At 46.5% G+C, this 27,736-nt stretch overlaps 1 protein-coding gene across 2 annotated transcripts in view; it reads left to right on the top strand.

Moving 5' to 3' along the window:
- Window positions 1-10,209, top strand: part of fhdc2 (FH2 domain containing 2) — a 110,501-nt gene extending 100,292 nt beyond the window's left edge. For both annotated transcript variants that reach the window (XM_078546980.1, XM_078546981.1), the window contains exon 13: window positions 9,044-10,209. In XM_078546980.1, the coding sequence (XP_078403106.1) occupies window positions 9,044-9,262 (219 nt within the window). In that variant the 3' untranslated portion in view covers window positions 9,263-10,209. The remainder of the gene's footprint in view (window positions 1-9,043) is intronic.
- The last annotated feature ends 17,527 nt before the right edge of the window (window positions 10,210-27,736 follow it).

The raw sequence follows: 27,736 nt of genomic DNA, 5'->3' as shown, positions 1-27,736 counted from the left end.
AGGCTAAAAGGTAGAGATAAAACAATGGATGGAAATAAATTTTAAAATAATAATAGAAATAGCTGGGAAAAGAAAAATATATTAAAAAATATATAAATTATTAGAAAAAAGGGGGATCGGAAAAGGGGTAGGGATGGAGGAGATACTTCATGATCTGAAGTTGTTGAACTCAATGTTAAGTCCGGAAGGCTGTAAAGTGCCTAATCGGAAGATGAGGTGCTGTTCCTCCAGTTTGCGTTGAGCTTCACTGGAACATTGCAGCAGGCCAAGGACGGACATGTGGGCATGAGAGCAGGGTGGTGTGTTGAAATGGCAAGCGACAGGAAGGTCTGGGTCATGCTTGCGGACAGACCGAAGGTGTTCCGCAAAGCGGTCACCCGTCTGCGTTTTGTCTCTCCAATGTAGAAGAGACCGCATTGGGAGCAGCGAATGCAGTAGACTAAACTCAGTGAAGTGCAAGTGCAAGCTGCTTCACTTGAAAGGAGTGTTTGGGCCCTCGGATAGTGAGGAGGGGGGAAGTAATGGGGCAGGTGTTGCACCTTCTGCGGTTGCATGGGAAGGTGCCATGGGAGGGGGTTGAGGTATAGAGGGTGATGGAGGAGTGGACCAGGGTGTCCCGGAGGGAACGGTGATAGACTGTCCACCAATATCCATTACAAGCCTACCGACTCCCACAGCTTCCTCGACTGCAGCTCCTCACACCATGCTTCCTGTAAGGACTCCATCCCATTTTCTCAGTTCCTTCACCGCCGTCACATCTGTTCTGATGATGCCACTTTCCAAAACAGTTCTTCTGGCATGTCTTCCTTCTTCCTTAACCTAGGTTTTCCACCCACGGTGGTTGACAGGGCCCTCAACCGTGTCCGGCCCATCTCCTGCGCATCCGCCCTCACGCCTTCTCCTCCCTCCCAGAAACATGACAGGGTCCCCCTTGTCCTCACTTATCACCCCACCAGCCTCCGCATTCAAAGGATCATCCTCCGCCATTTCCGCCAACTCCAGCATGATGCCACCACCAAACACATCTTCCCATCACCCCCCATCGGCATTCCGTAGGGACTGTTCCCTCTGGGACACCCTGGTCCACTCCTCCATCACCCCCTACACCTCAACCCCCTCCCACGGCACCTTCCCATGCAACCGCAGAAGGTGCAACACCTGCCCCTTTACTTCCCCGCCCCTCACCGTCCAAGGACCCAAACATTCCTTTCAATTGAAGCAGCACTTCACTTGCACTTCCCTCAATTTAGTCTACTGCATTCGCTGCTCCCAATGCAGTCGCCTCTACATTGGTGAGACAAAACGCAGACTGGGTGACTGCTTTGAGGAACACCTTCGGTCTGTCCACAAGCATGACCCAGACCTCCCTGTCGCTTGCCATTTCAACACACCACCCTGCTCTCATGCCCACATGTCCGTCCTTGGCCTGCTACAATGTTCCAGTGAAGCTCAATGCAAACTGGAGGAACAGCACCTCATCTTCCGATTAGGCACTTTACAGCCTTCCAGACTTAACATTGAGTTCAACAACTTCAGATCATGAACTCTCACCCCTTTTCTGATCCCTCTTTTTTCTAATAATTTATATATTTTTCAAATATATTTTTTCCTTTCCCACCTATTTCTATTATTATTTTAAAATTTATTTCCAACCATTGTTTTATCTCCACCTTTTAGCCTATTTCGATCCCTTCCCCCTCGCCACTAGGGTCATCTGTCACTTGCTCGTCCTGCTTTCCACCTTAATGTCACCATTAGCACATCCTTTAGCTAATATCACCACCGTCAACACCTCTTTGTTCCTTTGTCTATGACATCTTTGGCAATCTCTCCTTTGCCTCCACCTATCACTGGCCCCCTATCCAGCTCCACCAGTCCCAACCCCCTCTTAACAGCTTATATTTCACCACATTTCTCTATTTCCTTAATTCTGATGAAGTGTCATATGGACATTAACTCTGTCTTCCTCTCCGCAGATGCTGTTAGACCTGCTGAGTTTTTCCACCTATTTTTGTTTTTGTTTTTTGTAACTCCTGAAAGGGAGCAGCCCATCCCTGTGACTCTCTGATAGAAGAACAGGTTAGACATCAGATATTTTAGCAAAACATCACTGTGCTCTTTCACAGAGTTTTAGAGGAAGCAAATACTGTCCACCAAGCATAAGCAGGTGGGCTTAAAAGATCAATCAAAACATTGCACAAAAAAAGCATTGACATAAGCAGAGACAGAAAGTGATGCTGACATCCAAATATATTCACATAGCCACACCCAGCCGTATGGGATTTGTTTTTTGGTAGCTTGTGTTTCTTAATCTGTTAAAGAATCATTGTAGAGTACACAATTAAAAATGTGTAAAGTGTATTTTTTAAACATGGACTGTATCCCAATTCATTGGCGAAGGCCAGTGCAATGGTGTGGGCCTGTGTCGGGCCATCTCCATGATGTTGCCCCATCTCCGACTAACTTTATGAGGTGCAGGCCACAGGATGGATGAGTGGCAGATACATTGGCACTGGGCAGATAATTAAATTGTTAAACCAGAATGACCACCTCTTATGAAATAAAATAGGGGCAGTGGGGTGACCATAAGAGAGGGGTGAAGGGTAGGGTGGTGACCATAACTCTCCTGATGGTCAATAGCCACAGTGCAAATTCTCACAAAGGAAACCAAAGAGGCTCAGTGTTATATTTGGACTATGGGTCACTTTGCTCATGAACAGGTTGCATGCTTATCAGTTGGCAGGCGAGTTGATTACAAAACATGGCAGATGCAGAGAACAAAATGAAGCACATACCATTTATTTACACAAACAACCAGAGCATTAACATGATGTGTACTTCTCCAGCCAGACCCTACACTAGACTAACATTTACATGGTAGCTTGCACTACACAGCGATTGGGTCTTACAGTCACATGGTTAATCTGCTCACAGTCTCTTAAAGGTGTATTACACCTCAGATTACGACATCCCTCCCTCTTTACTTGAAAGTACATTTTACAACATATTAACTATTTCCGCAAATGAACTATTTACAAATTTAGTCTCTCAGGAGGCTTTTTCAAACACATCGACCATCATAGTTCTACAACTTCGGGTGGCTTATCTGAGGCCTCCTTCTCAGGAGTTATTTGTCCACTAGGCTCCCCAGTAGGAACCTCCAAGTTTGCCCCTTCAACTCTCTCAGGCTCAACGGGTTCTGCAGGTACTTCCAAAGCAAGAGGAGTTCCTTCTACCTGTGGTGTAGGCTCCAATGGGATTGCTTGGCGAACCTTTACTTGTGGATCTGTTTTCCGTTTCCTGAGGTGATCTATATGTCTCCTGACTATCCAACCTTCAACCAATATATGGTAGGACAGGGGTTCTGTCACTGTACTGACTTCACCTGATAGCCATTTGGGCCCATCTCCAAAGTTCTTCGCGAAAATAGCTTCTCCTACAGTGAAGTTTCTTTCACGACTATGGTAATCGTGTTCATTTTTCTGGGCCTCCTGACTTTTCTCTACCCTCCCCCGAAATTTGGCCTTATGAGGTTTAACCGTGTCCTGAGACGTCTCTTCATTAATAATACTGCAGGGGCAACACTGGTGGTTGTATGTGGCATGGTTCTGTAGCTGAGCAGGAAGCATGATAACTTTGTTGCTATAGAGTCCCCCTCTAGTTTTTTCATTCCGGCCTTGAAGGTCTGGACTGCCCTCTCAGCCAACCCATTAGATGCAGGGTGGTATGGCGTGGTCTTGACATGTGTTATGCTGTTGACAATTGTAAATCTTTGGAACTCCCCGCTAGTGAATGCTATTCCATTGTCAGACACTATTACCTCTGGTAAACCGTGTATCGCAAAACTCTGACACAATCTGTCTATGGTGGCGGCAGATATGGGTGATTGCACCTTGTATACATTCATCCATTTGGAGTGGGAGTCGCTAAGTAAGAGGAACATTGTGCCCAAAGAAGATCCCATGTAGTCAACATGGAGGCGGACCCATGGCTTTCCTGGCCATTCCCAAGGGTGCAGTGGAGCAGAAGGAAGCAATTTCTGCAGCTGTTGACACTGCATGCAGCTCTTGACCATGTTTTCAATTTCAGTGTCCATCCCTGGCCACCATATGTAGCTGTGTGCCAATATTTTCATTCTGGAAATGCCGGGGTGAGCGCTATGCAATTCTCTCAATAATGGCTGTCTTCCTCTGGGAGGCACAATGACTCTCGCTCCCCACTGTAAGATGCCATCCTGGCAGGTGAGCTCGTATTTCCTGTTATAACAGGGCTTCATTTCGTCCAACTTTGGCTCGTTAGACCATCCCTGCAAGACTTGTTCCCTGATGTGAGAAAAAACTGGACCACGGTTGGTCCATTCTCTGATCTGTTTGGCATTCACTGGTGATAAATCCAGAAAATTCAATGACACAAGTTCTTGAGGGATGGGGACATTCATATTGCTGTCCTTTAGAGGTAATTGGCTCAGTGTGTCGGCATTGGCAATCTGGCTTCCCGGCTGATGGATATAAGTATATTCGTAAGCAGCTAGAATCAGCGCCCACCTTTGGAAGCATGCTGAGGCGATTGGGGTAGTGCCTTATCTTCCACAAACAAGCCTAGTAGTGGCTTGTGGATGAATACTATGGTGAAGTGGCAACCATGGATGTATTGGTGGAATTTCTTAACGTCAAATATGATGGATAAGCCTTCTTTTTCTATTTGTGAGTATCTTCGTTCTGTCCCACTAGGTGTTCTGGAAATGTAGCCAATAGGCCATTCGGAGCCATCTGTCATCCAGTGGGAGAGTACTGCTCCTACTCCATAAGGGGATGAATCACATGTTAAAATCAATTGTTTCTTTGGGTCAAAATGTACCAATAGGTCCAGTGGACATAGTAACTTTACTGCTGTCAAAGCCTGTTGTTGTGGGGCTTGCCAAGCCACCTGTGGTTTTTCTTGAGTAATACGTATAATGGAGCCAGTACTGTCACCAAATTTGGGAGAAAATAACCGTAGTAGTTAACCAATCCCAAGAAGGACTTGATTGCTGTAGCATTTTTCAGGGCTGGGGCCTCATAAATAGATCTCACCTTGTTTTCTACTGGATGAAGGCCCTGCAAGTCGACCCTATGACCCAGGTAAATCATTCCTTTTGCTTGGAAGATACATTTTTCCCTTTTCAAGCATACTCCAGCTTGTGAGAAACACTTTAATATCTCTTTCACGAGAGCCAGATGTTCTTCATCAGTTAGTCCTGTTACTAGGACGTCATCAAGATAAACCACCACATGGGGTAGACCATAGTCCGTTGGAAAATGGCACAAGCCGATGAGACTCCAAAGGGTAACATGGTATAACCCCCTATGTGTGTTGATAGTCACAAAATCCCGAGGGGCCTATTTTATCTTGAGTCGATGGTAAGCGTGGCTCATGTTGAGTTTCGTATATGTGGTTCCCCCTGCCAACCTGGAGTACAATTCATCAATTTTTGGTAGAGGGTGCCTCTCAAGTCAGGCTATTTTGTTAACGGTCAACTTGTAGTCCCCGCATATTCGCACACTCTGGTCAGGCTTTACAACTGGAACTATGGGCGCTGCCCATTTGGAAAATTGTACAAGTTATAAGACTCCCAACCTTTCCAGCCTGCCTAATTCAATATCCACCTTTTCTCATGATGCATAGGGGACGGGCCTTGCCTTCAAATATCTGGGGGTTACTCCGGGATCCATGTGGATTTTAGCTTCCAGTCCCTGAATCTTCCCGAGCTCTTCCCTGGATACAGGGGCATATTTCTATAATAATTCTTGTAGATCTTTCATTCTGAGTTGGAAAATCTCAGTCCACTCCAATTTTATTTCCTTAAGCCAGTTCCGACCAAGTAGAGTTGGACCCTCCCCTGCTACCACTATCAGAGGTAGGTTAGTAGGCTGGCCTCCATATTGTACTGGAAACTTGCATATACCTTTCAGTCGTATGTTTTCGCCATTATATGTCTTTAGTCTGGTATCTGAGTTTTCCAGCTTTAGTGAGTGGCCTCCTCTGTTCAGATACTTAAACGTGTGTTCTCCTATGACTGTCATGTTTGTGCCTGTATCCACCTCCATTAAAGGGGGTTTTCTGCTGACTACTACTGTCACGTAGATTAGCTCCGTTTTATCCATTTTAAAATTGCGTAGGGAGTAAATATTTAACTTTGTTTCTTCTGGCTCCTCCAATATATAAATTTCACGACTTCTGCCTTTTTGTTTGAACTTTGGTCTCAATCTTTCTTTACAATATCGCATAATGTGTGCATTGCGATGGCAGTAGAAGCACTCAGTTCTTTTAAATTGCCATTTGTTTGTAGGTTGTCTGGTTCCAATTCTGCTTTTATGAATGTGGTTTTCATCCATTAAGCCATTGCTTTTTGCTGGTCTATTAATGGCAGTCGTTTCCCCACCTTTCCGCAGAGCCCTGCGCTTCTGTACCATTTCTAGCCGGTGCCTCCATCCCGACGTGAAGAACTGTACCGTTTTGTGCTCCCTTGATTTCTTCCAAATCCCTGACCACACTTTCCATCGAGTGCGCCAACTCCAGGGCTTTGCTGAAATCCAAATGCTACCTCAGGCAGCAACCTTTTTGAATGACAGTTTCATTAATCCCACACACTAATTGGTCTCTTAACATGTCATTAATCAACGTCCTGAAATCATAGTGCTCTGTAAATTGTTTTAAGGCTGCTACATAGCAAGCGACTGTCTCTCCAGGAATGCGATCCCTCAAATTGAATTTAAAATGCTGCGTTGTTACCAAAGGTTTTGGTTGGAAATGGTATTTCACTGGATACACCAACTCATCAAAGCTCTTGGAATCTGGGGCATTGGGCGCCAAAAGACTATGAATTAGGCTGTGTGTTTTACTGCCACATGTCGACAAGAGTATCGCCCGTCTCACCTCCTCCCCTGATATGTTGTTGGCCAAAAAGAAAAACGCGAGGCATTCAATATGATGCGACCAGTCATTGGTGGTCTGATCAAACGGTTTGATGCGGCCAAATTGTGGCATTTTGGAGGGCGATGGCTTCGACGGCTTTGGTGAAGATTTCCAATTGTAATGTATTTACAATCGGCCTGCAGGCAAGGCTACTTCAATACTGTTGAGTTTTCACAGCTTTCCTTGGTTTCGTCGACTGATGGTGTTTTGCCTCATCGCCAGTTGTTATGTTTTGGCTATGGGTCGCTTTGCCCATGAACTGGTTATAGAAATATTGACGCCACGAGCAGGAGTAGGCCATTCGGTCATTCGAGCCTTCGCCGCCATTCAATGTAATTTTGGTTGAACCTCTATCTCAATGCCATATTCCCGCTTTCTCTCCATACCCCTTGATGCCCCTAATATTCAAAAATTTATCAATTTCTTTCTTGAATATACTCAGTGTCCTGGCCTCCACAGCCTTCTGTGGTAGGGAATTCCACAGGCTGACCACCCTGAGTGAAGAAATGTTTCCTAATCAGTCCTAAATGGCCTGCCCCATATCCTGAGACAGTGGCCCCTGCTTCTAGGCTTCCCAACCAGGGGAAATCCTCCCTGCATCCAGTCTGTCTAGCTCTGTTAGAATTCTATACGTTTCAATCAGATCCCCTCTCATTCTTCTAAACTCTAGTGGATACAGGCTCAGTCGAACCAATCTCTCCTCATATGACAGTCCTCATCCCCAGTATCAGCCTAGTGAACCTTCGCTGCACTCCCTCTATGGCAAGTATATCCTTTCTTAGGTAGGGAGACCAAAACTGCACGTAATACTCCAGGTGTGGTCTCACCAAGGCCATGTATAACTGAGTAAGACATCCCTACTTCTGAACTCAAGTCCTCTTGCAATGAAGGCCAACATACCATTTACCTTCCTAATTGCTTGCTGCCGCTGCCTATTCACTTTCATTGCCTGGTGTGCAAGGACACCCAGATCTCTTTGTACATTCACATTTCCCAATATATCACCATGCACCAGTTGCATGCTTATCTGTTGGCAGGTGAGTTGATTACAAAATACGGCAGACACAGAGACCAATCTGAAATGAAGCAGATACTATTTATTTACACAGACAACAGAGCATTAACATGATGTGTGCTTCTCCAGCCAGACCCTACTCTAAACTAACATTTACATGATTGCCCGCGCTACACAGCCATTGGGTCTTAGTCACGTGGTCAATCTGCTCACAGTCTCTTAAAGGTGTATTACACCTCAGATTACCACACTCAGTCTCCCACAGACTGTCCTAGAAAAGGGACAAAGGCCATCCCTTAAGGGACACAGGACAAACAGTCAAAATAAGTGGCAATCCCTTAAAATGTGGGACAGTTGATCACCCTGAGTTAAACAGCCAACTGTCAGGTATTTTTCTACCTTTTCCTAATTATACCCAATGGCTCACGGGATCCAGGGAGGTTCAAAGTCTCAAGATCTGAGCAGCAGTTGAAGTGTGCAGGGAAGTGGCAGCCATACTTCGAAGATGTCTTCAGGCTATGTCTTGAAGAAGAAACACTATCAGGTTTGGAGGCATTGCAGAGGGTGGAGCCAAAGTTAAGTGCTGTTATTGGAAGGGTATCTCCCAGGTCCACTAGAGACAGGACAAGGTCTTGAGAGGCTCATTGCAGTAAGGCTTCAGCTGGCCATGAGGTTAATGTTTTCAGGCTTTGGCTCCTTCATTGAGGAGAGTGACGCAGAGATGGGGATACAACCACTTGGAATGACTGTGCAGCTGTCGGGTGGGGGGGGTGGTTCCAGTATGTTGAGGAAACCATTGGATATGACTGAGGAGAGCTCATAGGGACAGCAGGGTAGCTTCATGGTTGCAGATGGTGCTACCCAGCTCAAAGGATGTACCATCAAAGGGTCAGATTCATGGAGATGTCTGAGCAGCAATGACAACAAAAATCGCATCTCTCCAGGGAGGTGGTGGTGGAGCTGTGCCGTACATTGGAGCAGATGTTGACAACATTGGGATGTGGCAGACATCTAATACCTATTGTGTTAATGGTCACATTGGCACTCAACCTTTTCACCTGTGGTTCATTCTAGGGGTCATCTGGAGATCTATTTGGCATCTCTCAGAGAACGGCCCATCACTGCATAAAGGAGGTCACAGATGCCATGTACCATTGGGCTGGCCAACAGATCAAGTTCATAACTGATCAGGCTAGTAAGCCAAGAGGGCAAGATTTCCTTGGGTGCAGGATGTCATTGAAAGCATTCATGGGGCCATCAAGGCTCCCTCACAGAAGCCAGGCACCTTTTTAAACAGAAAGGGGTTCCACTCCTTGAATGTTCAAGTCATCTGCGACCAACATAAGCAAATCATGCAGGAGTACGCAAGGTTTCAGGGAAGCTGCCAGAACTCCTACATCCTTAGACAGCTCCAATTGCATCAGTTTTTCAGGCCACCTGAACCCCTTTGTGGCTGGATCCTGGGGGGCAAACGGTACACAGTGAAGACATGCCTTCTGTCCCCTTTTTATAAATCCTGGACTTTACAAGATGGCTATGTTTTAAAATGTCTCCTTTATCTCATGGTGAAACAAACCGTTCTAGCAAGGGGGGTGGTGAGGACATATTAAACACCTCTGCTCCGAGACAGGCCCATGTGATCTGATGGCCATAGAAGAGAAACTCAAACAGAAACCTTCTGAAATATCAAGTGACAGTTTCTGCATCTTTCCACAGTGACTCATAGTAAAGAAGCAGCTGCTTTGTGATAAATAGAGAGAGAGAGAGAAAGAGAAAGCAACTACTGCAGAGTGGAGGAATAAATCAGCTACTGCTGTGGAGAAGCAGAATGCTTGTAAGAGTTTGTTTTCTGTTCAAAAGGAAGGGAACATAAAACACAGGATTTTTGGAGATTTTAGGAACAAGATGTCACTGAGGTGGGCCTTGCTGGTGGAAGTCAGATCTGGAAGACTCAAGTTGACTGGAATGACTTTCAAAGAACGCTATAAGTTCCGACCTAGCGTGGCAGGGAGAAGTGAGCCTGCTAGAGAGCCGGGAGTAACATTGGACTTGTTCTTGTAATGCTACACATCTTCCAGGTGCGTGGTGCACTACAAAAAGGTAAAATATATCCTGATTGCATTAGTTGATTAATACGAAAGTACCTTTTCATTGTTTGATGTATTAGTTGCCTGTTAAGTAATGCGTGATTTATGTTGATTTCAATTTGTTTGTTACACTAAAAATCTTAAAACATGAAATCCTGTCCTTCGGTTATTTCTATTGGTTGTTTAGAAATTTTATATATTTTTAGAAGTTATTGGTCTCTATGGGTATCGTAACAATGAAACACAGAGGACACATTCAACCACTGCCCTATGACAAGGACCACTGTTAAGCAGGCTATTGGTATTTTGAGGTTTAAATGCCTCAACAGATCTGGGGAGCTTTTAATAGGCACCCTCAAGGGTATGCCACATCATTATTGTCTGCTGTGCATTGCACAACCTGGTACTCCAGAGTGGAGTAGCGTGTTAGTGTATCAGTGCTGATGGAGGGTGCGCTGAAATGAAATGGTGCAGTGTCTTGAAATTGGCAGTGCATACTCTGAGCTTTCCAGTGTCGCAACAGTCCTGGTCTCTTCCTCATCTGCTGCTGTGTCTGCTGGAGAGAAATGCTCCCTGGTGCCTTCCCTTGAACAAGAGCCTCCAATGGCGTTAAAAGCCACACAGGTGCCACAGCCAACATATGGTGTAGGAGATGATGGACACAACCATTGCTTTACTCACTCTCCACTGTTTTTACGCCAGCCTTGCCCTCAGCTATAGGCTGCCCTCCATGACACATCCGTTGTCCATGATCTCCATCTCCATCTGTGTCACCAAGGTGATGAAGGCACTCCAACACCCATGTATTGACGGTTCCAGGAATTATCAGAACACTTATCCTGCCAGCACAGACATGCTTTGTTATGACCCTGGACTTGACACCCAAGTTTTTGGTACAATCTGGTTAGGGACCAGTAACTTTTTGTTTAAAATAGACAGTTTGAGATCCAACACACTGTTAAGAGAATAAAGCCACAAGATTCCATGTTTTTGAACAAAATAAACTTTACTATACAAGGTCAGAAAGATAAATAATTTATAATAGCTATCTTATACTCTAACATTCAGGGTTAATATGAGGTACAATGGAATTAAAAGGCAAATTGTGGTAGAACACACTGCACTGCACAATAAATGGCAAATGTGATCAAGAAAGATCCCACAGATTTCTCAACAGCCCACCCAGATGACTCAATGTCAACCAATCTCATTGAAACTCCTCTCTAATGAGGGATTCCAGTCTTCACCTTCAAAGATCTAGTCTTGGAATTCTCTCCAAAAGTCGCACCTACTCAGACTGCCTCAATGATGGCTCACCTTGCAGAGTTTCAATCTCGTCTCCTGAGACTCCGTTCCCCTGGATTCCTAAGTCTGCACCCCAGCACCAACTCACAAGCACAGCCGTAGCTCTTCAGCTCTACCGAGCAGAACACTACTGCTCCAAAGGGTTATCTTTGCAGCATAGAATCATCAGCCTCCTGCTGCCTTCTCGGATCTTGGGGCTTCTCCCAAACCCTCATTACTTTAAGCCTGTCAGCCACAGCATTTTTACTACTTGGAGCCTCCATCTTTGCTCCTCTCATTCTCTCTGGAACATCTCCCTGTGTGTTGTCTGGGACTCTTCTCCATTCTGGGGCCTCGCTCTGGGTCACATGATCAGAGCTTTTGCACTTTTTTTTTCACGCAGGCAGGCTGTGCCCTTATCCTCGGCCCGAAGAAAGCGAATAGCTGAGCTGTGCATGCGCAGTCTGCTCCCAATCTACAGAAACTCGCGGCGCAAGTTGGGACCTGTAGTTCGTGGCCAACGCTCAATGATAATGTAGGTCAGAAATACCAACAAATGTCACTTCTTTCATGAAGAGATATTAATGTCTATAATGCTATTGGAAATTATTTTTGAATTGGAATTGTAGTACAGTCTGTGTCTATATATGTGTCTATGTGTGTCTTAATTAGATTAAAGCCAGCTAGTCTGGGTGCTTTGATGTAAAGTAGTTTTGAGATGTTAATTAGATAAACATAAGAAGGAGAAGGTAAAGTGTAAATTTGTATTTGTTGAATAAACCATTCAAAAGAATGGGTAAAATCTTGCACCTAGCTGGGAGATGCCAAGCATATGTGTTTATATTACTAATAAATTAGTAGGATGAAAATGTTATTGTTAGATGTGATGTTAAAAGCCTAGGATACCATGGAAAATCTACATTCAAAGGAAATGCTAGGTATAAACAGAAAGGAGTTTGTGTGTGTAAGTCAAAAGCATTAAAGATCTAACCAGCCTGTAAACCTACAACTGTGTCTGCAAAGGAACCAAATTGCAAGGAACCTGATTTTGAATTTGTGAGTTCAAATGTGCTTTGCCTGGTGTCTGTTTAAAGTCTATGGGTTACTGTTGCCTTGGTGAAGATTTGCCTGGGAGTGATTAATTTGGGGATTTGTTTAAAAGTTATTGTAGTAATAATTTGTATACATGTGTATGTGTTTAATTTGTTGTTAAATTAATAAATGTTTAATTTAGTTTTATATAAAAAATCTCTTTAGGGTTGGTGGTCTCATTCCTGAATTCAGAGCTGCATCTCAAACATACCAATTGAAAATATAGCTTATAACAGCTGTTCAAGTTTCCCTCTGGGATTTAAAGAACTCAGCCTTTACCAACTGCTGTGTCATAGCACTTCCATCTCATGGTCCACTTATCCTGATCATTCAGAGGCACTCTAAATCTGCAGCACTGCACTGCTAGGATGGCATGGAGTCACGGCCATTTGGCCATCTAAACCCAGCATTCACTCTTCATTGACCATGGGGTTTGGGTGCACATGAACTGAGCACCTCAGTGTGGACCTTGGTGCTTGCTGTTGTCCACTGCATGGGTCAACTATCTGTGCTCATATTTCATGGGCCTTTAATTCATGCTGAGCTTTCAGTTTGTAAGTTTACATGCCACTCACCTTCCCAGACTGCACCAGGTCATTAAATCTCTTCCTACATCAGATCCAGGTTCTTGCAATGAATCCTCGGCTGCGAACTACCTTTGCCACATCCAGCCATGACTTCTTCATTAGGTTTGCTGGCCTCCTCTTCCTCCTGTATGCTGGAAACAGGACATCTCTCCTCTTACTGCCCGCTACAGCACTTCCAGGCAGGCATCACTAAGCATAGAGTGACCCTTCCTTGTGCTGAAGCCATTCCGCCACAACCTTCGTTGATATAGACCTCTTTCTTTTATGCAGGTGTCTGCAGTTTGCCTGAATGCTGCACATGTGCCTTTAAAAGTAGCACCTGTGAATGAGTTGCTGGTATTATGACCCACCCACAACCCTTAATTAGCCAGCTTCCCCGCCAGCTGGCTCTTCAGTGATTATACAAGAAAGAGCTAATTAAGTCCTGCCGTCCGTTATGTGTACTGCTGAATCAAATATCCCCATGTCACACCTTCTGCCCAATCAGCAAAATTCAGGCTATTATGGGCAACATCAAGGTGGTCATACCTGCCTTTCGCTTCTTTATTATGCATACTATTCGCTGTTAAACCTGCTCCATTTAGTTTGGCAAAGGAAGCAGAAAATGGGCAATGCTACAAATGCTTTGAGAGTGTGACTCCTGCATCCATCTTTGAGATGTTTAGGGAGTCAGACAACAGATGCCATTCAAACTAAAGGCACAACCTTCATCCAATGATCAGATCAATGTAGTTCATACTGCATCAGTATCTGATACATTTACTTTTTAAACTTAAAAAACCAGTAGGTGGATCTAATCCACTTCTGGTATACCAAATGGAGCACAACACCTTTTTGCTTGAATTTGTATTTAAATTCTTGCATCTGTTACAATGGGCGGAATTTTCTAAGCTCGCTGCCAGTGGGCGTGATAGATGGCATGCATGGAAATTATGGCAGGACCCACTTCATGACAGCGTGAAGGCAGGTTGTAAACTTCCGCTCAGCCCACCAATGGCGGGCTGCATTTCCCGCCATCGGTCGGTGGGGAGCTAATTGTAATACATTAGCATATAATTAAAAGGACGTCCCACCAGGCTTTTGGAACCCCACCATATCGTCCATCCACGTTGGCGGGAAAACATGCTGACGTGTTTAACAATAGCACGCAGGTGACGTGCATTTGGCGGCTTTCACTTTGGGGGAACTGAGGTGAGTGAGCAGCAGCATTCTCCACAGCTCACCTGTTGTTTAGAGGCCTCAGGGGCACCGGGAGGTGGGGGAAACTGATGCCTGGCCCCGCAGGTGACTGCTGAAGGGTCGGGGGTGTCTGGGGGCAAGTGCTGGACAGCCCTGCAGGCGATTGCTGGGGTGGGGGGGGAGGGGTCAAGTGCTGCCCTGGCGCTGTATCCTGCGCACAGGCAGTCGAGGTGGGGGGCAGGTCAAGCAAGGGAAATGCTCGCATTAGGGACGCCTTTATAAATTGACCATGCCTCTGCAACTAAGCCAGATCAGGTGCAGCCACAGCGATATGACTAGGGTCAGGCTCCTAGCCTGCCCGCCCATGCAAGCATCGCGGAGGCACCAAAGGGCCACCAAGCACTCAATACCTTACAATCCCCCATCCCCCCCGGCACAGGCTTCGAGTCCGCCACCACTTAATTGGACCGCAAAGCAGTTGGACTGCACATGTTGCACAATCTCCTCACCAATGCTGGCCCTGTAGCAGTCACTGCTGGAGGCGCTCATAGCCCCTTCCAATCTCAGCATCCTGGTTTGGACCAGTGTCCTCCATGTCGCAGGTTGACAGGCAGCCATGCAGTGCACTCATCTCTGGCCATCCAAACAGTGACCAGCACTCTCCGGAAGCATTAAGGAGTGGTCACACAGGGCCAGGAAAGGTGCTAAGTACAGCCATGATAACCATGTCTCTCTCTCTTTCATGCTGTGGGAGGGCCAGCTTAGGATCATGGATCCTGGTGACCTAGCTGTATGCCTGATGGCCTACAGAGATCGTAGAAGACGGAGGAGAGAGCGGCTGAGGCACCTGGCCGTGCAAAGGCAGGAGCAGCGATCTCATGAAGGGGCTCCTGCACACGCTGCCCAGGAGCAACAGCTAGCCGTGGCTGCTCAGCGCCTAGCGACACCCAGGGTCTAAAGATGCCGCCTGCCATTCCTGCAGATGACTGAGAACCAGTGTCGCCGACAACTGCGCATGTCTAGGGACCTGGTGGCTCACATCTGCCATTTACTGCAGGACTTGGCACCAAGGGGACATGGAGGGCATCCACTGCCAGTGGCTGTGAAAGTGACTGCAGGGCTCAATTTCTATGCCAGTGGCTCCTTTCAGGGCTCCACAGGTGACCTCTGTGGGATTTCACAATCCGCCATTCACAAATGCATCCATGAGGTCACGGATGCCATCTTCTTCATTGCATACAACTTTGTGCATTTCGCCCGGGACTGGGACAGCCAGAGTGCAAGGGCCACTGGATTCGCCCTGATCGAAGGATACCCACAGGTGCAGGGTGCAATTGACTGCACTTATGTGGCACTCAGGTCTCCATCGTTATACTCAGTGGACTTCGTCAACTGCAAGGACTTCCACTCACTGAATGTGCAGCTGGTAAGCGACCACCAGAAGTGCATCCTGCAGGTATATGCACGGTTTCCAGGGAGCGTGCACAATGCCTACATCCGAAGTTGTTCACAGATCTCTGTAGTCTTCTACGGTCCACAGAGGGTTGGCTCCTTGGGGACAAGGGCTACCCACAGAGGCCGTGGCTGATGACACCCGTGCGGCGGCCTCAGACTGCAGCAGAGTGATGCTATAATGAAGCTCATGCAGCAGCTTGCAACTTAGTGGAGCAGACCATCGGACTGCTGAAGATGTGGGTTCCAGTGCCTGAACCAGTCTGGTGGAGCCCTGCAATACAGCCGCAGAGGGTGTCATGCATCATCGTCGTCTGCTGCGCCCTTTACAACCTGGCACTGCAATGGGGTGAGGAGCTGGCTGAGGAGGAGATGGAGAAGCTGCATGTCTCCTCTGATGAGGAGTACGCTGACAGGGATGAGGGTGAGGGGGTCCTTGGTGGTGACGACGATGGGGATGAGGCTCTCGCATTGGTTAGACGAGGCAGGCACACTTGGGAGGCCCTAATAGCTGCCAGATTTGTGGAGGATGATGATGACATGCAGTGAAGTGTCCCCGTAGATCCTCACATCGCAGTTGTGAACTTTTGACTCCAGTCTGGCTTATCTCAGCGCCAATACCCTCTGAAAGAATGCTCCTGTCATGGAGATGCAATGGAGGCCTGAATAGTCGCTCGATCACAGGAGGCTGATGACAACATGCAGTAAGGACACTCCATAGATCTTCACATGGCCTCTGAGAATGTCTGATTCCTGTCTGGCCAAGGGCAGCTCGCTTGCGCTCCATGATCAGCGCCATCTCAGAGACGCAGCCATGAAACTTTAGATGCATCTGATGCTGCGTCCACCTTCAGTACCTCAGCCCTTCACCTTAAGTCCTTAAGTCGCCTCATGGAAATGCCCTCCATGTCCTTTAGCACGGTGCGGAGGGGTTTCCTGTACGGGCTGCTGCTGCACACCCTTCACTTCCTTGCCCTTGCCCGTCACCCGGACACACCCTGGTGTGCCTTGTTGCCATCCGGTGGTGGAGGTCCCTGTTGGGGGGCCCTCTATGGAGGTGTCCTTCCGCTTTTCATCGGAGACCTGGGGTGGAGGGTGTTGCACGCAGCAGTCCCGTACAACCGCAGGATGTGTCGGTTCACGGACTCCCAAGAGACCTGTGCTTTTTGCGGCCTTGTGGAGTCCGTGGACCATGTTTACATAGGGTGTTGTCGGCTGCACTCCCTTTTCAGTTATTTAAAAAACCTTTTATTGATGTTTTGTTTGCACTTCAGCCCCACGATACAGATCTACGGGCACCCCGGTGCGGAGGGGGGCCGGGAGGGAGGAGGGCCTCCTCGTGAACCTGCTCCTGGGCCTGGCCAAGTTAGCCAAAAACAAGCTCAGGTAGCGGGCGATCGAGGGGGTCATCTGACCCGACTGTCTGCCCCTCTTCCGCAGCTACGTTCGCGGCCGGGTGTCCCTGGAGAGGGAGCACGCGGTGTCTGCCCACACCGTCGAGACCTTCCGTGCTCGGTGGGCACCGCAGGGACTGGGGTGTTTTTTCGACCCTGATAATCACATTTTGATTTGATGTTTGTAAGTTTCCTTCAAATTTTGTCCTTGGTTTTGCAGTTCCCTAATTTCGGGGCTGTGTTTATTTTGTCCCTCGTTTTGTTAATTTAGTTTAATTGTTTGACTCAAAAAGAGTAATTCTCCTTAACTGTCCTAACCCTGCCGCTATGTCTTGGTGCTCCCCGGATATCCACAGCAGAGGTGAAGGCAGCCTGCTTACTGTGACTTTGGCAGGCGTCCCCTGGAGGGCAGAAACTTGGAGGGCCCTGGCCTGCTTTCGGGGTCCTGCTGTGTGACAATGGCACCCTCCTTGGCCTATGAAGCTGGATCTGTGGAGGTCACAGGAAGAGAGGAGTTAGATGGGCTGGTCACTCCCAGAGTTACCAGGGTGGATGGCCCTGGAGCGTGCACCTGCTGATCCTCCTCCCTATGGGTGCCCGAGGGCCCCTGGCTGACTCCATGAGCGGAAGTGGCAGCTGGAGTGAGATCAAGCTGCCCAGCACCCCTCTCGTGTACACACTGTTGGAGGCCAACTATGGCATCAGCGATAGAGTTAAGCCTTTGCGGCAGTGCAGGAGTGACATCCTGGATCAAGGTCTCCATGGCGGCTGCCATCCTGCCAGTGTTGACCTTGGTGCGTTGCAATGCCAACGCTATCACCTCAGCCTGAAGACGGACGGACTCCTCCATCATGTTCTGCAATCTGAGGAGTGCAGTGGTCATCCCTTCCTGATGTTCCCGAGCTTGCCTTTGCAGCTCCAGCAACTGTGCTATGACCAAGTCCAGAGGCTCGTCTACTAACTTGGACTCAGCAATGTTGTGGCCTCCAACAGAGCTCCAAGTGCCGGGAACCTGTGTAGTCCTTGCCTCCGCCTGCTGTGGATCAGAAAGTGCAATGTATTCACCAGATTGTGGTCCCGAGGCTACTCTAAAGCTAGATCCCACCGAGGTGTGTGTCTCTGTGCTGGTGAAAGGTGTGGGTGAGCACTGTGACGGGACTTCAGATTCCTCTTCGGAGGTTTCTTTGCAGCTTGCTTGGACGCTCTGGGTCATGGACTCCGTCTGCTGCTTCCCAAATGTGCCTGCGAAAGCAAGGGGAGATAATTAGTGCGTGGCAGTGCCCTGTGAAAGAGGACACATCGCTCACAGTATGGTTATCTGATGGATGTTGCACTGCTGGATCCTCACTTGGTAGATCAGCGCCGACCTCACCGTCAGCACAGGACTGGTTCCAGTCATCGCCGGCCAGCTGGAAGGTTCTGTCTTCAAATTCTGTGAGAACTTTGAATTCTGGCATTCCTCCACCTGTCTGCGACCTTTCCCTCCTGTTGTGAGCCAGTTTGTCCTGCATGGATTGAGATGGGGAGAGTGTATCAGGACTCCTGCCGGGCCAGATGATAAGTATGCCTGGCCTGTGTGGGTGGTGAGTGGTCCCATGGATGGGATGAGGACAATGATGCTGTGTTTGAACGAGTGAATGGTGATGTCCCTTGCACTGGCTGAGTGAGGACCGTGTGGGTGTGTGATGAGTTTGTGAATATGTGAGTTGGGAATGATGAAAAGAGTGACTTACCCTGTCGGAACGGAGGAGATCATTCATCCTTTTGCGGCACTAGGTGGCCGTCCTCTTCTGAAGGGCTTTGACGCTGACCACCACTGTCACTGCCTCCCAAGCCGGGTTGGTGACATTGCTAACCATCCTGCGGCCAGAGTGAGGGTTGAGCACATCCCGGCGGGCCTCCAACAGTCGCGCCAGGGACTCGTCGTTGAAGCTGGCGCGGGGGGGCACTGCAGTCTTTTTGCCTTTGCAGGCTATGTTTCCCGGGCAGCGGTGATGAGCTGGTGGCGATGAGAGCTTTGCTGGCGGCTGCCTTTTAAAGGTGGCAGCCGGTGTGATGCAACAGCGGGGTGATGGCGAGCAGGCGAATGAGAGCCTACCCGCCAAGGAAACAGCTTGTTTCGTGGGAGTGAATATATAATAAGGTGGGCTCGGGAAGATACGGTGTGAAAACACGCTATTTTCATTGGTGGGTTCACTTAGTGCAATTCTGGGAAAATTCAGCCCGATATGTCACCATCGAAGTTGTTCACTGGCATCTCAAATGCTGCTCACACTTCTCATTCCAGATGCACAATTATGCATTATCATTAAGGTAGTGATGTGGCAGCACTATTGATTGCCAAAATGAAATTATGCAGAAAGAAGAAACTGAAAAAACATCCCCTGACAGCAACCTTAGACTTTCCATTGGAAATCTGGCAATGAGGAGAGCTAATTAACACACCTCTGGAATGTTGTATTTTGAAGAAAAGCAGTGATTAGAAGAAGGCAGGTGATGCTTGTTGTCTGAGGAGATCATGAACAAGATTATTGTTTGTTGTACAATTACACAGGGTGTGCTTCACAAATACTCAAAGTACAAACGCTCACAACATGTTTCCAAATGCCTCAGGCACATTAAGGCAGTTTTCTTAAATACTCAAAATTATCATGTTGAAATGCTCATGCAACAATTTTATTGAGTCAGATCCCACAGTTTTGCTTTATTGACGTCAGAGCCATCTTTGATTAAAATCAATTAAAAGTGCAAGCTTGACACATTTGTGCATTATTTCTAAAGTGTCTTCATAGGCTTTTAAAAAATTAAATGAATATCTGGCATGTTTCAAACTGACCAAAGCAGGCACTGAACAAAATAGGAGGAGAAATTCAAACTGAAATTGAAAACAAAAATTCTGTGCTTACCCAAATCATCCAATTTAATCACTATAATAATGATAAGAATCATCTTTAATAAAAAGAGTTTATTTTTGTTCAGGCAGGATCAGTGGGTGGGAGAGCAGGTGCAGTGGGGTGGTTGACGTCAATCCTACCGCAAGTAATGGATAGTCCATTAGGCTAACTAAATAATCTATTAAGGCCACACTGCAGACGCCAATTGGAATTTTCCAGTTAGTGTGCAGGCCTCCCATTGAGGCCAAAACACGCTGAGAGATGGAAGCAGCACTCCACCAAGGTGGGGGAGGTGGTGGTTTGCCTCTCACAATGATGGCCTGGAAGCTGTCACTTCCTTGAATTTGTAAAAGCTCTTCAGAGAGCACCTCCATCTTGAGGTGTCCTCTCTTCCTACCTACACCAGCAGCTCCTACTTCAAACAATGGGGCTGCTGACTTTCAGTGCTGAAGGACCCCCTTTTGGCCCTCCAACTTCGCAACCCACCAGGAATACTTATTTGGATGGTGACCACATACCCTAGTCACTAATTGGCCTGCTTGTTAAAATATCACATTCAGGTGTGGATGTAATGCAGGGCCAGAACCTGGAAATCCACCTGACATTGGGGTCTCAAACCCAGAACGAAAATTCAGTCCCTTGTGTCTAGTACTCGACTTGTTTCTTTCCGTCTCTATCTTTCTTTATCTGTTGCTCTTCCCTTCTTCACTGTTACTTTCCCTCTTTGTGGATTACTCCCTATTATCTCCTTTCATGTGTTGGTTTTTGTTATTTTCTTCCTATATCTGTAACGTTTCTCCTTTTTATCTAAATATGTTGTCTCCACTTGTTCTCATTGTTATTTTCTTTTTTATTTTGTTCCTCTCCATGCTCTTGTTGCTTTCCAATTTTTATTGTTCTTCCCTCCATTTTCCCTTTTCTCTATTTTTGTCTATTCTTTCTCCTCTCTGCATTTCTGTCAGTCCCTTTTTGTGTTCTTCTTCCCATCCGTTGCAAGCAGGATGGAAAAATTGGTAGATTGGCAAAACGTCCATTGACACTCAGCAGAAATTTCCGGACCCGCCAGGAAAATTCCGATCTTTGTCTACTACATTGTGCTGTCTATGGAGCCTTGGTGAGTTCCTGCAGTGCATTTTGTAGATGGTATACACTGCTGCCACTGTACGTCGATGGTGGAGGAAGTGAATGTTTGGGGATGGGGTGCTAATCAAGCAAGCTGCTTTGTTCTGGGTCGTGTCAAGCTTCTTGAGTATTGTTGAAGCTGCACTCATCCAGGCAAGTGGAAAGTATTCCATCACACTCCTGACTTGTACCATGTAGCTGGCAGACAAGCTTTGGGGAGTCAGGAGGTGAGTTACTCGCTGCAGGATTCTTAGTTCTGACCTGCTCTTGTAGCCACAGTATTTATATGGCTAGTCCAGTTCAGTTTCTGGTCAATGGTAACCCCCCAGGATGTTGATAGTGGAGATTCAGCAATGGTAATGCCATTGAATGTCAAGTGGCAATGGTTGGATTCTCCCTTGTTGGAGATAGTCATTACCTGACACTTGTGGCATGAATGTTACTTGCCACTTGTCAACCCAAACCTGGATATAGTCCAGGTCTTGCTGCATTTGGACATGGACTGCTTCAGTATCTGAGGAGTCATGAATGGTGCTGAACATTGTGCCATCATCAGCGAACATCCCCACTTCTGACCTTATTATGGAAGGAAGGTCATTGATGAAGCAGTTGAAGATGGTTTGGCCTAGGACACTACCCTGAGGAACTCCTGCAGTGATGTCCTGGAACTGAGATGATTGACCTCCAACAACGACAACCATCTTCCTTTGTGCTAGGTATAACTCCAACCAGTGGAGAGCTTTCCCCCTGATTCCCATTGATTCCAGTTTTGCTAGGGCTCCTTGATGCCACACTCGGTCAAATGCTGTCTTGATATCAAGGGCAGTCACTCTCACCTCACCCTCTATCTCAATTACTCTCCCTCCAAATGAATTTTTTGTTTTACTTTCCATTTTCTTTTTTACCATTTCTTTCCTCTGTTTTCCTCTCTCTGTGATTGTCCCTTTTCTTTCTCTGTTAACTTTCTTAATTTGAGTTCCCTCTTTTCCTCTTGATCTTTATTATTTTTTCGCTGTTTTTTAGTTGCTCTCGAATTGTTCAGGATTCTTTCTGTTACTCCATAATTCTCAGAACTCCCCCACTGTGTCTTTTACTCTTGTGATCTTCAACTGGTGTCCTTTCCTCCAACTCCATACCATCATCAATGCAAATATTTCATAAAACAATCATGCTCTCAAGTTCACTATCCCTGAAAGAGCTAATTGGTGCCCTGTATAAGTTATTTCTCTATTTTCTTGGAATGTGAATAGCTGATCAATATCCAATTTGCAACTTAGAAAGACTGAAAAGCTCAGATCTACAGAGCACTGCTTAAGCATCAAAACCACCTGAAGCTAGAGGCCCCTGCAACTGTAGTCTTCATAGGTGTTTTGAACCAATCCTGCACATCACACTGCTAAAAGCAAACGGAAGCAGATAAAAACTTTTTTTCTCTAATTCTTTTGGAAAGATTGAAAAAGACTGTGAAACAAAATTTGATGTTCTGACACCAGAAGTACAGTGACAGACTCAAGATGCTGGAAATGTTTATTTGGAAAAAAGATGGCTCAACGGACACGTTATTAACATTCCAAAAACTATCGATAAACTGAACCCCAATAAATTGTTTGACATACCCACTAATTCTGTAACCAGAGTGCATGGGCTTAAGCTCAGACGATTAAAGGGAAGCAGACTTTTCACACTGAAGTCTTTGCAATAATATTGTTAAGTTACATTCTTTTGTTTGCTGCTGCACTTTTATACCACAAGATTTTTGTAAAGCTAGCCATAGCATGTATTACTCTCCCTTCGAGAAGCAAGTTACCAACTGAGGATGCAAAGGATAAAATAAGGACAGCGTAACAGTAGAGTCACACCAGTGGTATATGTACTCTTGGTGGATTTCTGACATTAACTCTGCAGCAAAGGAAAATCTAGCCAAAAGAGAATGGCCCAAGCCCACGGCACAATGAAATAGATGTAGATTGGCTGCCAGTAAACTTCTTAACCTGATAATGTCAGCAGTCACTCCGCAGCTGGCCTCTCAATGTCAAAAATCAGCACACCATTCCAGGCAGCTGAGCAGGTTGAAACAATTGGAGCATGAGAGCAAGGGCACAAAAACATGAGAACTGACTGGCTGTCCATTTGTGGAGTGGCATTCACAGAGATACTGAATAGAGAAAGGTAAAGGTAAAATTAAATGTGGAAAAGGGTATAGAAACAGCAGCAATAGTGAGTTTGAGCAAAGTCACTTTGATGGTGGGAGAACACCAAGGAAGTAAGTAACAAGAAAATACAGGAGGTGGGGTGTCTGTGGCCAATCTGAGGATTGGAAAATAAGAGGTAGAGAGGAAGAGACAAAGCTGAGCTAGAATGGTTAAGTCATGAAGTGCAGCATGAAACTTTAGTATACAGTAGGGGGGCAGTAAGCCAAGGGAGAAAGGATGAGATCTTGTGAGTAGCAGAAATGAGGGATCAATCAGAGTGGAACACAAGTAGAAAGGTTGTTGATAATCCCTAAGGCTGGAGTGTTTTAGCTGCATAGATATGAATCCCAGTGCTTCTTGTGAATAATGAGTCAGGAGGTTGATTAAGGAGATGGACCTGTGGTGAAGCTGAGGAAGCTGTCTTAAACCATACCAGCGAACCACCAGAATTTCACATTGACAGTCAGTGTTTTGGAGGTACAAGCAGGGGATAAACAGAGGTTAGTGAAAATTGCATTTTGCTTCCTCTCAATCCCTCTCCTCACCAAGTCCAGTATCTAATGCAACAAAAACAGAAAATGTCGGAAAAACTCAGCAGGTCTGACAGCATCTGTGGAGAGAGAAAAGAACAAAGTTAACGTTTCGAGTCCATATGACCCTTCTTCAGGGCTGAAGAGAAGGGGAAATGTGATGAAATTTATACAGTTTAAGGGGGATGGGGCAGGAGGAGCTGGATAGAAGGCTAGTGATAGGTGGGGACAAAGGGGAGATTGACAGAGATGTCACAAACAAGAGGACAAAGGGGTTGTTAATGGTAGTGGTTAGTGCTAAAAAGGTGCTAATAGTGACGTAAAGGTAAGAAAGCAAAATATGATTTAGGCATAAATGGGTAATTTTCTGGTTGGCAAGATATAACAAGTGGTGTGCCACAGGAATCAGTGCTGGAGCCTCAACTCTACAATTTGTATAAATGATTTGGATGAAGGGACCAAAGGTATGGTTACTAAATTTGCTGATGACTGAAGGATAGGTAGGAAAGTAAGTTGTGAATAGGACATAAGGAGGCTACAAAAGGATATAGATAGGTTAGGTGAGTGGGAAAAGTTCTGGCAAATGGAGGGAATGTGGGAAAATGTGAAATTGTCCATTTTGGCAGGAAGAATAAAACAAAGAATAACATATTATCTAAATGGTGAGAGATTGCAGAGGGATCTGGGTGTCCTAGTGCATGGATTGCAAAAGGTTCGTATGCAGGTACAGCAAGTAATTAGGAAAGCTCATAGAATGTTTTCATTTATTGCGAGGGGAGTTGAATGCAAGAGCAGGGAGGTTATGCTTCAGTTATACAAGACAGAAATGAGAATTTTTTTTCTCTCAGAGGGTAGTGAGTCTTTGGAGCTCTCTTTCTCAAAATCCAATGTAGCCAAAACCTTGAATATTTTTAGGGCAGAGGTAGATAGATTCCTTGATAAGCAAGGGGGCGAAACGTTATTGGGGGTATGCATGAATGTGGAGTTGAGTTTAAAATCAGATCAGCCATGATCTTATTGAATGGTGCAGCAGGCTCAAAGGGCTGAGTGGCCTACTCCTGCTTCTAATTCGTATGTTCATATGTAATAACATTTATTGATTCTAATGTTGCTCTCCACACTTTTCTTGTAGTTGTCTTGCTGCAAACACCATATTGGCTGTCCCACAGTTAGCCCTAAAACCACACTCTGATTCTGGGACATCAAGTTCAGAAACAATGTAGACAGTCAGGCCTAAAGAGACAGAGGATTTGGCGCCATTGCTGGATTCTCCAGGGGCATAGACTTCATGCACGTGGCCATCAAGGGTCTCATAGGCAAATCAGCAACCGTCATTAACTGAAAGGGATTTCATTCCCTTAATGTGCAAATCATCAGTGACCACCACCAAGAGATCCTGCAGCATATATTCTACTGCACTCCCAAATGCCACAGCTTTTCACCCTCCTCCGCCATGTACCTACAAGGATGGATAGTTGCTGACAGGTGTTACCCACTGGAGAGATGGCTCCAGTAAGGAACCCAAGGACTGAGGCAAAGGAACACTATAACGTGAGCCACATTGCAACCAGAGTGACAACTGAGCAGACCATTGGTCTCCTCAAAATGAGATTGATCCGAGTGTGGCACCAATATGCCCCCAGCGAGGGTCTCCCAGATAGTGATGGTCTGCTTCACCCTACGCAACCTGGTGCTGCAGAGGGTGGAGGTCCTGACTGCTGAAGACATCGTGGAGGAAGATGAGGAGGAAGACAAGGAAGCTAGAGGAGCCACAGTATCCTGTTAGCAATGAGGGGCTGCTTGGAGGGTGCCAAGATATAGGCGCAAGGGAGGCTCAAGAGGCACTTACACACACTTGTTTTTGCTGGCGCTTGCCACTGGCGCAATCCAGCCAAATAAAGATCCACAATCCAAGCACACCAATGCCACTCACCTCTGTTTAATTTTTAAAAAATTAATTCACGGGATGTGGGCTTCGCTGGCTGGGCCAGGATTTATTGCCCATCCCTAATTGCCCTTGAGAGGGTGGTGAGCTGCCTTCTTGAACCGCTGCAGTACATGTGGTACAGGTACACCCACAGTGCTGTTAGGAAGGGAGTTCCAGGATTTTGACCCAGTGACAGTGAAGGAACGGCGATATATTTCCAAGTCAGGATGGTGAATGACTTGGAGGGGAACTTCCAGGTGGTGGTGTTCCCATCTACTTGCTGCCCTTGTCCTTCTGGATGGTAGTGGTCGTGGGTTTGGAAGGTGCTGTCTAAGGAGCCTTGGTGAATTCCTGCAGAGTATCTTGTAGATGGTACACACTGCTGCTACTGTGCATCGTGGTGGAGGGAGTGAACGTTTGTGGATGCGGTGCCAGTCAAGCGTGCTGCTTTGTCCTGGATGGCGTCAAGCTTCTTGAGTGTTGTTGGAGCTGCACTCATCCAGACAAGTGGGGAGTATTCCATCACACTCCTGACTTGTGCCTTGTAGATGGTGGACAGGCTTTGGGGAGTCAGGAGGCAAGTTCATGCATCCAAAGCTACACTTCCAGCATCTGCCACTTCTCGGACAACTCAGTAGTTTGGGGTTCAGCATGGACCTGGTTTCCTACAGTCCCCCAACTGTCAGTGGCCTTGGCTGCTACAACCTCTGATAACTAAATGGTTTGGCACGTATGCAGTGCTTGTACCAGGTTGTGAACCCGAATCTATTCATGAGCGCTCACCCACTAGGTGAAAGTATCTGCGCTGGTGGAGGATAAAAGAATATGATTTGACACTGCACCCTCTGAGACACCCTCTTCCTCCTCCAAGGTGGATGAATGTCCATGTGATAGCAGCTTTCTGATCCTGTCATTGACCAGCAAGAGAAAATGGAATGGTCAGCACTTCTCATCCCTCCAGACAGCCCACAGAGTAGGTGCATTTCACATTGATGTCTGCATATTGGAGGACACATGAATACCAACCCTCATGCTTGCCTGAGATTTCCTTTTTGCCTGGTGATGAAGCTACTCATCCTCCTGTGACTGTGCTCTGGCCACACCGCAATGGAGTGGCTAGCCTGGTACCCTACCAGCTCCAGAGCCGCTGCATCCATGAGAATAGGAATGGCAATGATCGGGATTCCGCCTGGGTCTGGACTCTGCGAATCAAGGGATTTATGGAGCAGGCAGTTATCAGAGGCTGTAGCAACCAAGGCCGCTGACAGTTGGAGCACTGTAGGAAGCCAGGCTCATGCTGAACCCCAGGTTGGTAATCTGGGCCCTCTCTCTGGCATTCTGGGTCATCTTCTCCTGTGGGAACATGGAACAACACTGTCAGTCACCGCACTAGAGCAAGCACAACGCCTAATTGCCTTGCACGCTTGCTGTAGGCAATGCAGCAATGCATGTGGCACTGGGCTCTGTATTGCTTTGTCTGAAAAAACATGAATATGGTGAACATTGTACACAGTGGGCTTCAAATTTCCTTAAATGTCAGAGTATAGGGACACTTCTGGAGGGGGTGGGGTTGGGCCAAGCAGGTTTTGCAGCAAGAGCTATCTATGCTGGTCGCCTTTTCCTTGAACATAAAGGAGTCTGACAGGGTTAATCGGTACACATACTAACCTACAAAGTGAGCGCAAGTTGACCAAAAATTTCCATAATGGTGATGGTCATCCCAAAAGCTGACAAATCAACTTCAGACCAGACGTGTGAAAATTTAATTACTTGGATTTTGTGACTTAGTTGTTAAATAATAATCAGATCAGACATGTGAAAACAATTACATGAGTTTTGTGACTTTGCTGTTAAGTATTAACAAATATTCCGCTATGTCTTGGAGAGGGAAAAAAACAAGCACATGAAAGCCTGAAGAGAAAATCTAAACATTGAAGGCAGAAGATTGGTGGTGTGTTTCTAAAGCTCCAGAAGATGATCCCTCAAAAAAAAATTGACAATTTTTACATTAAAATGATGCATTCTTG

Source organism: Cetorhinus maximus, chromosome 8, assembly GCF_964194155.1.
Source record: "Cetorhinus maximus chromosome 8, sCetMax3.hap1.1, whole genome shotgun sequence".
Classification (NCBI taxonomy): Eukaryota; Metazoa; Chordata; class Chondrichthyes; order Lamniformes; family Cetorhinidae; genus Cetorhinus; species Cetorhinus maximus.
Note: the sequence above shows the minus strand (reverse complement) of the source record. Positions and strands in the feature narration are given on the sequence as shown.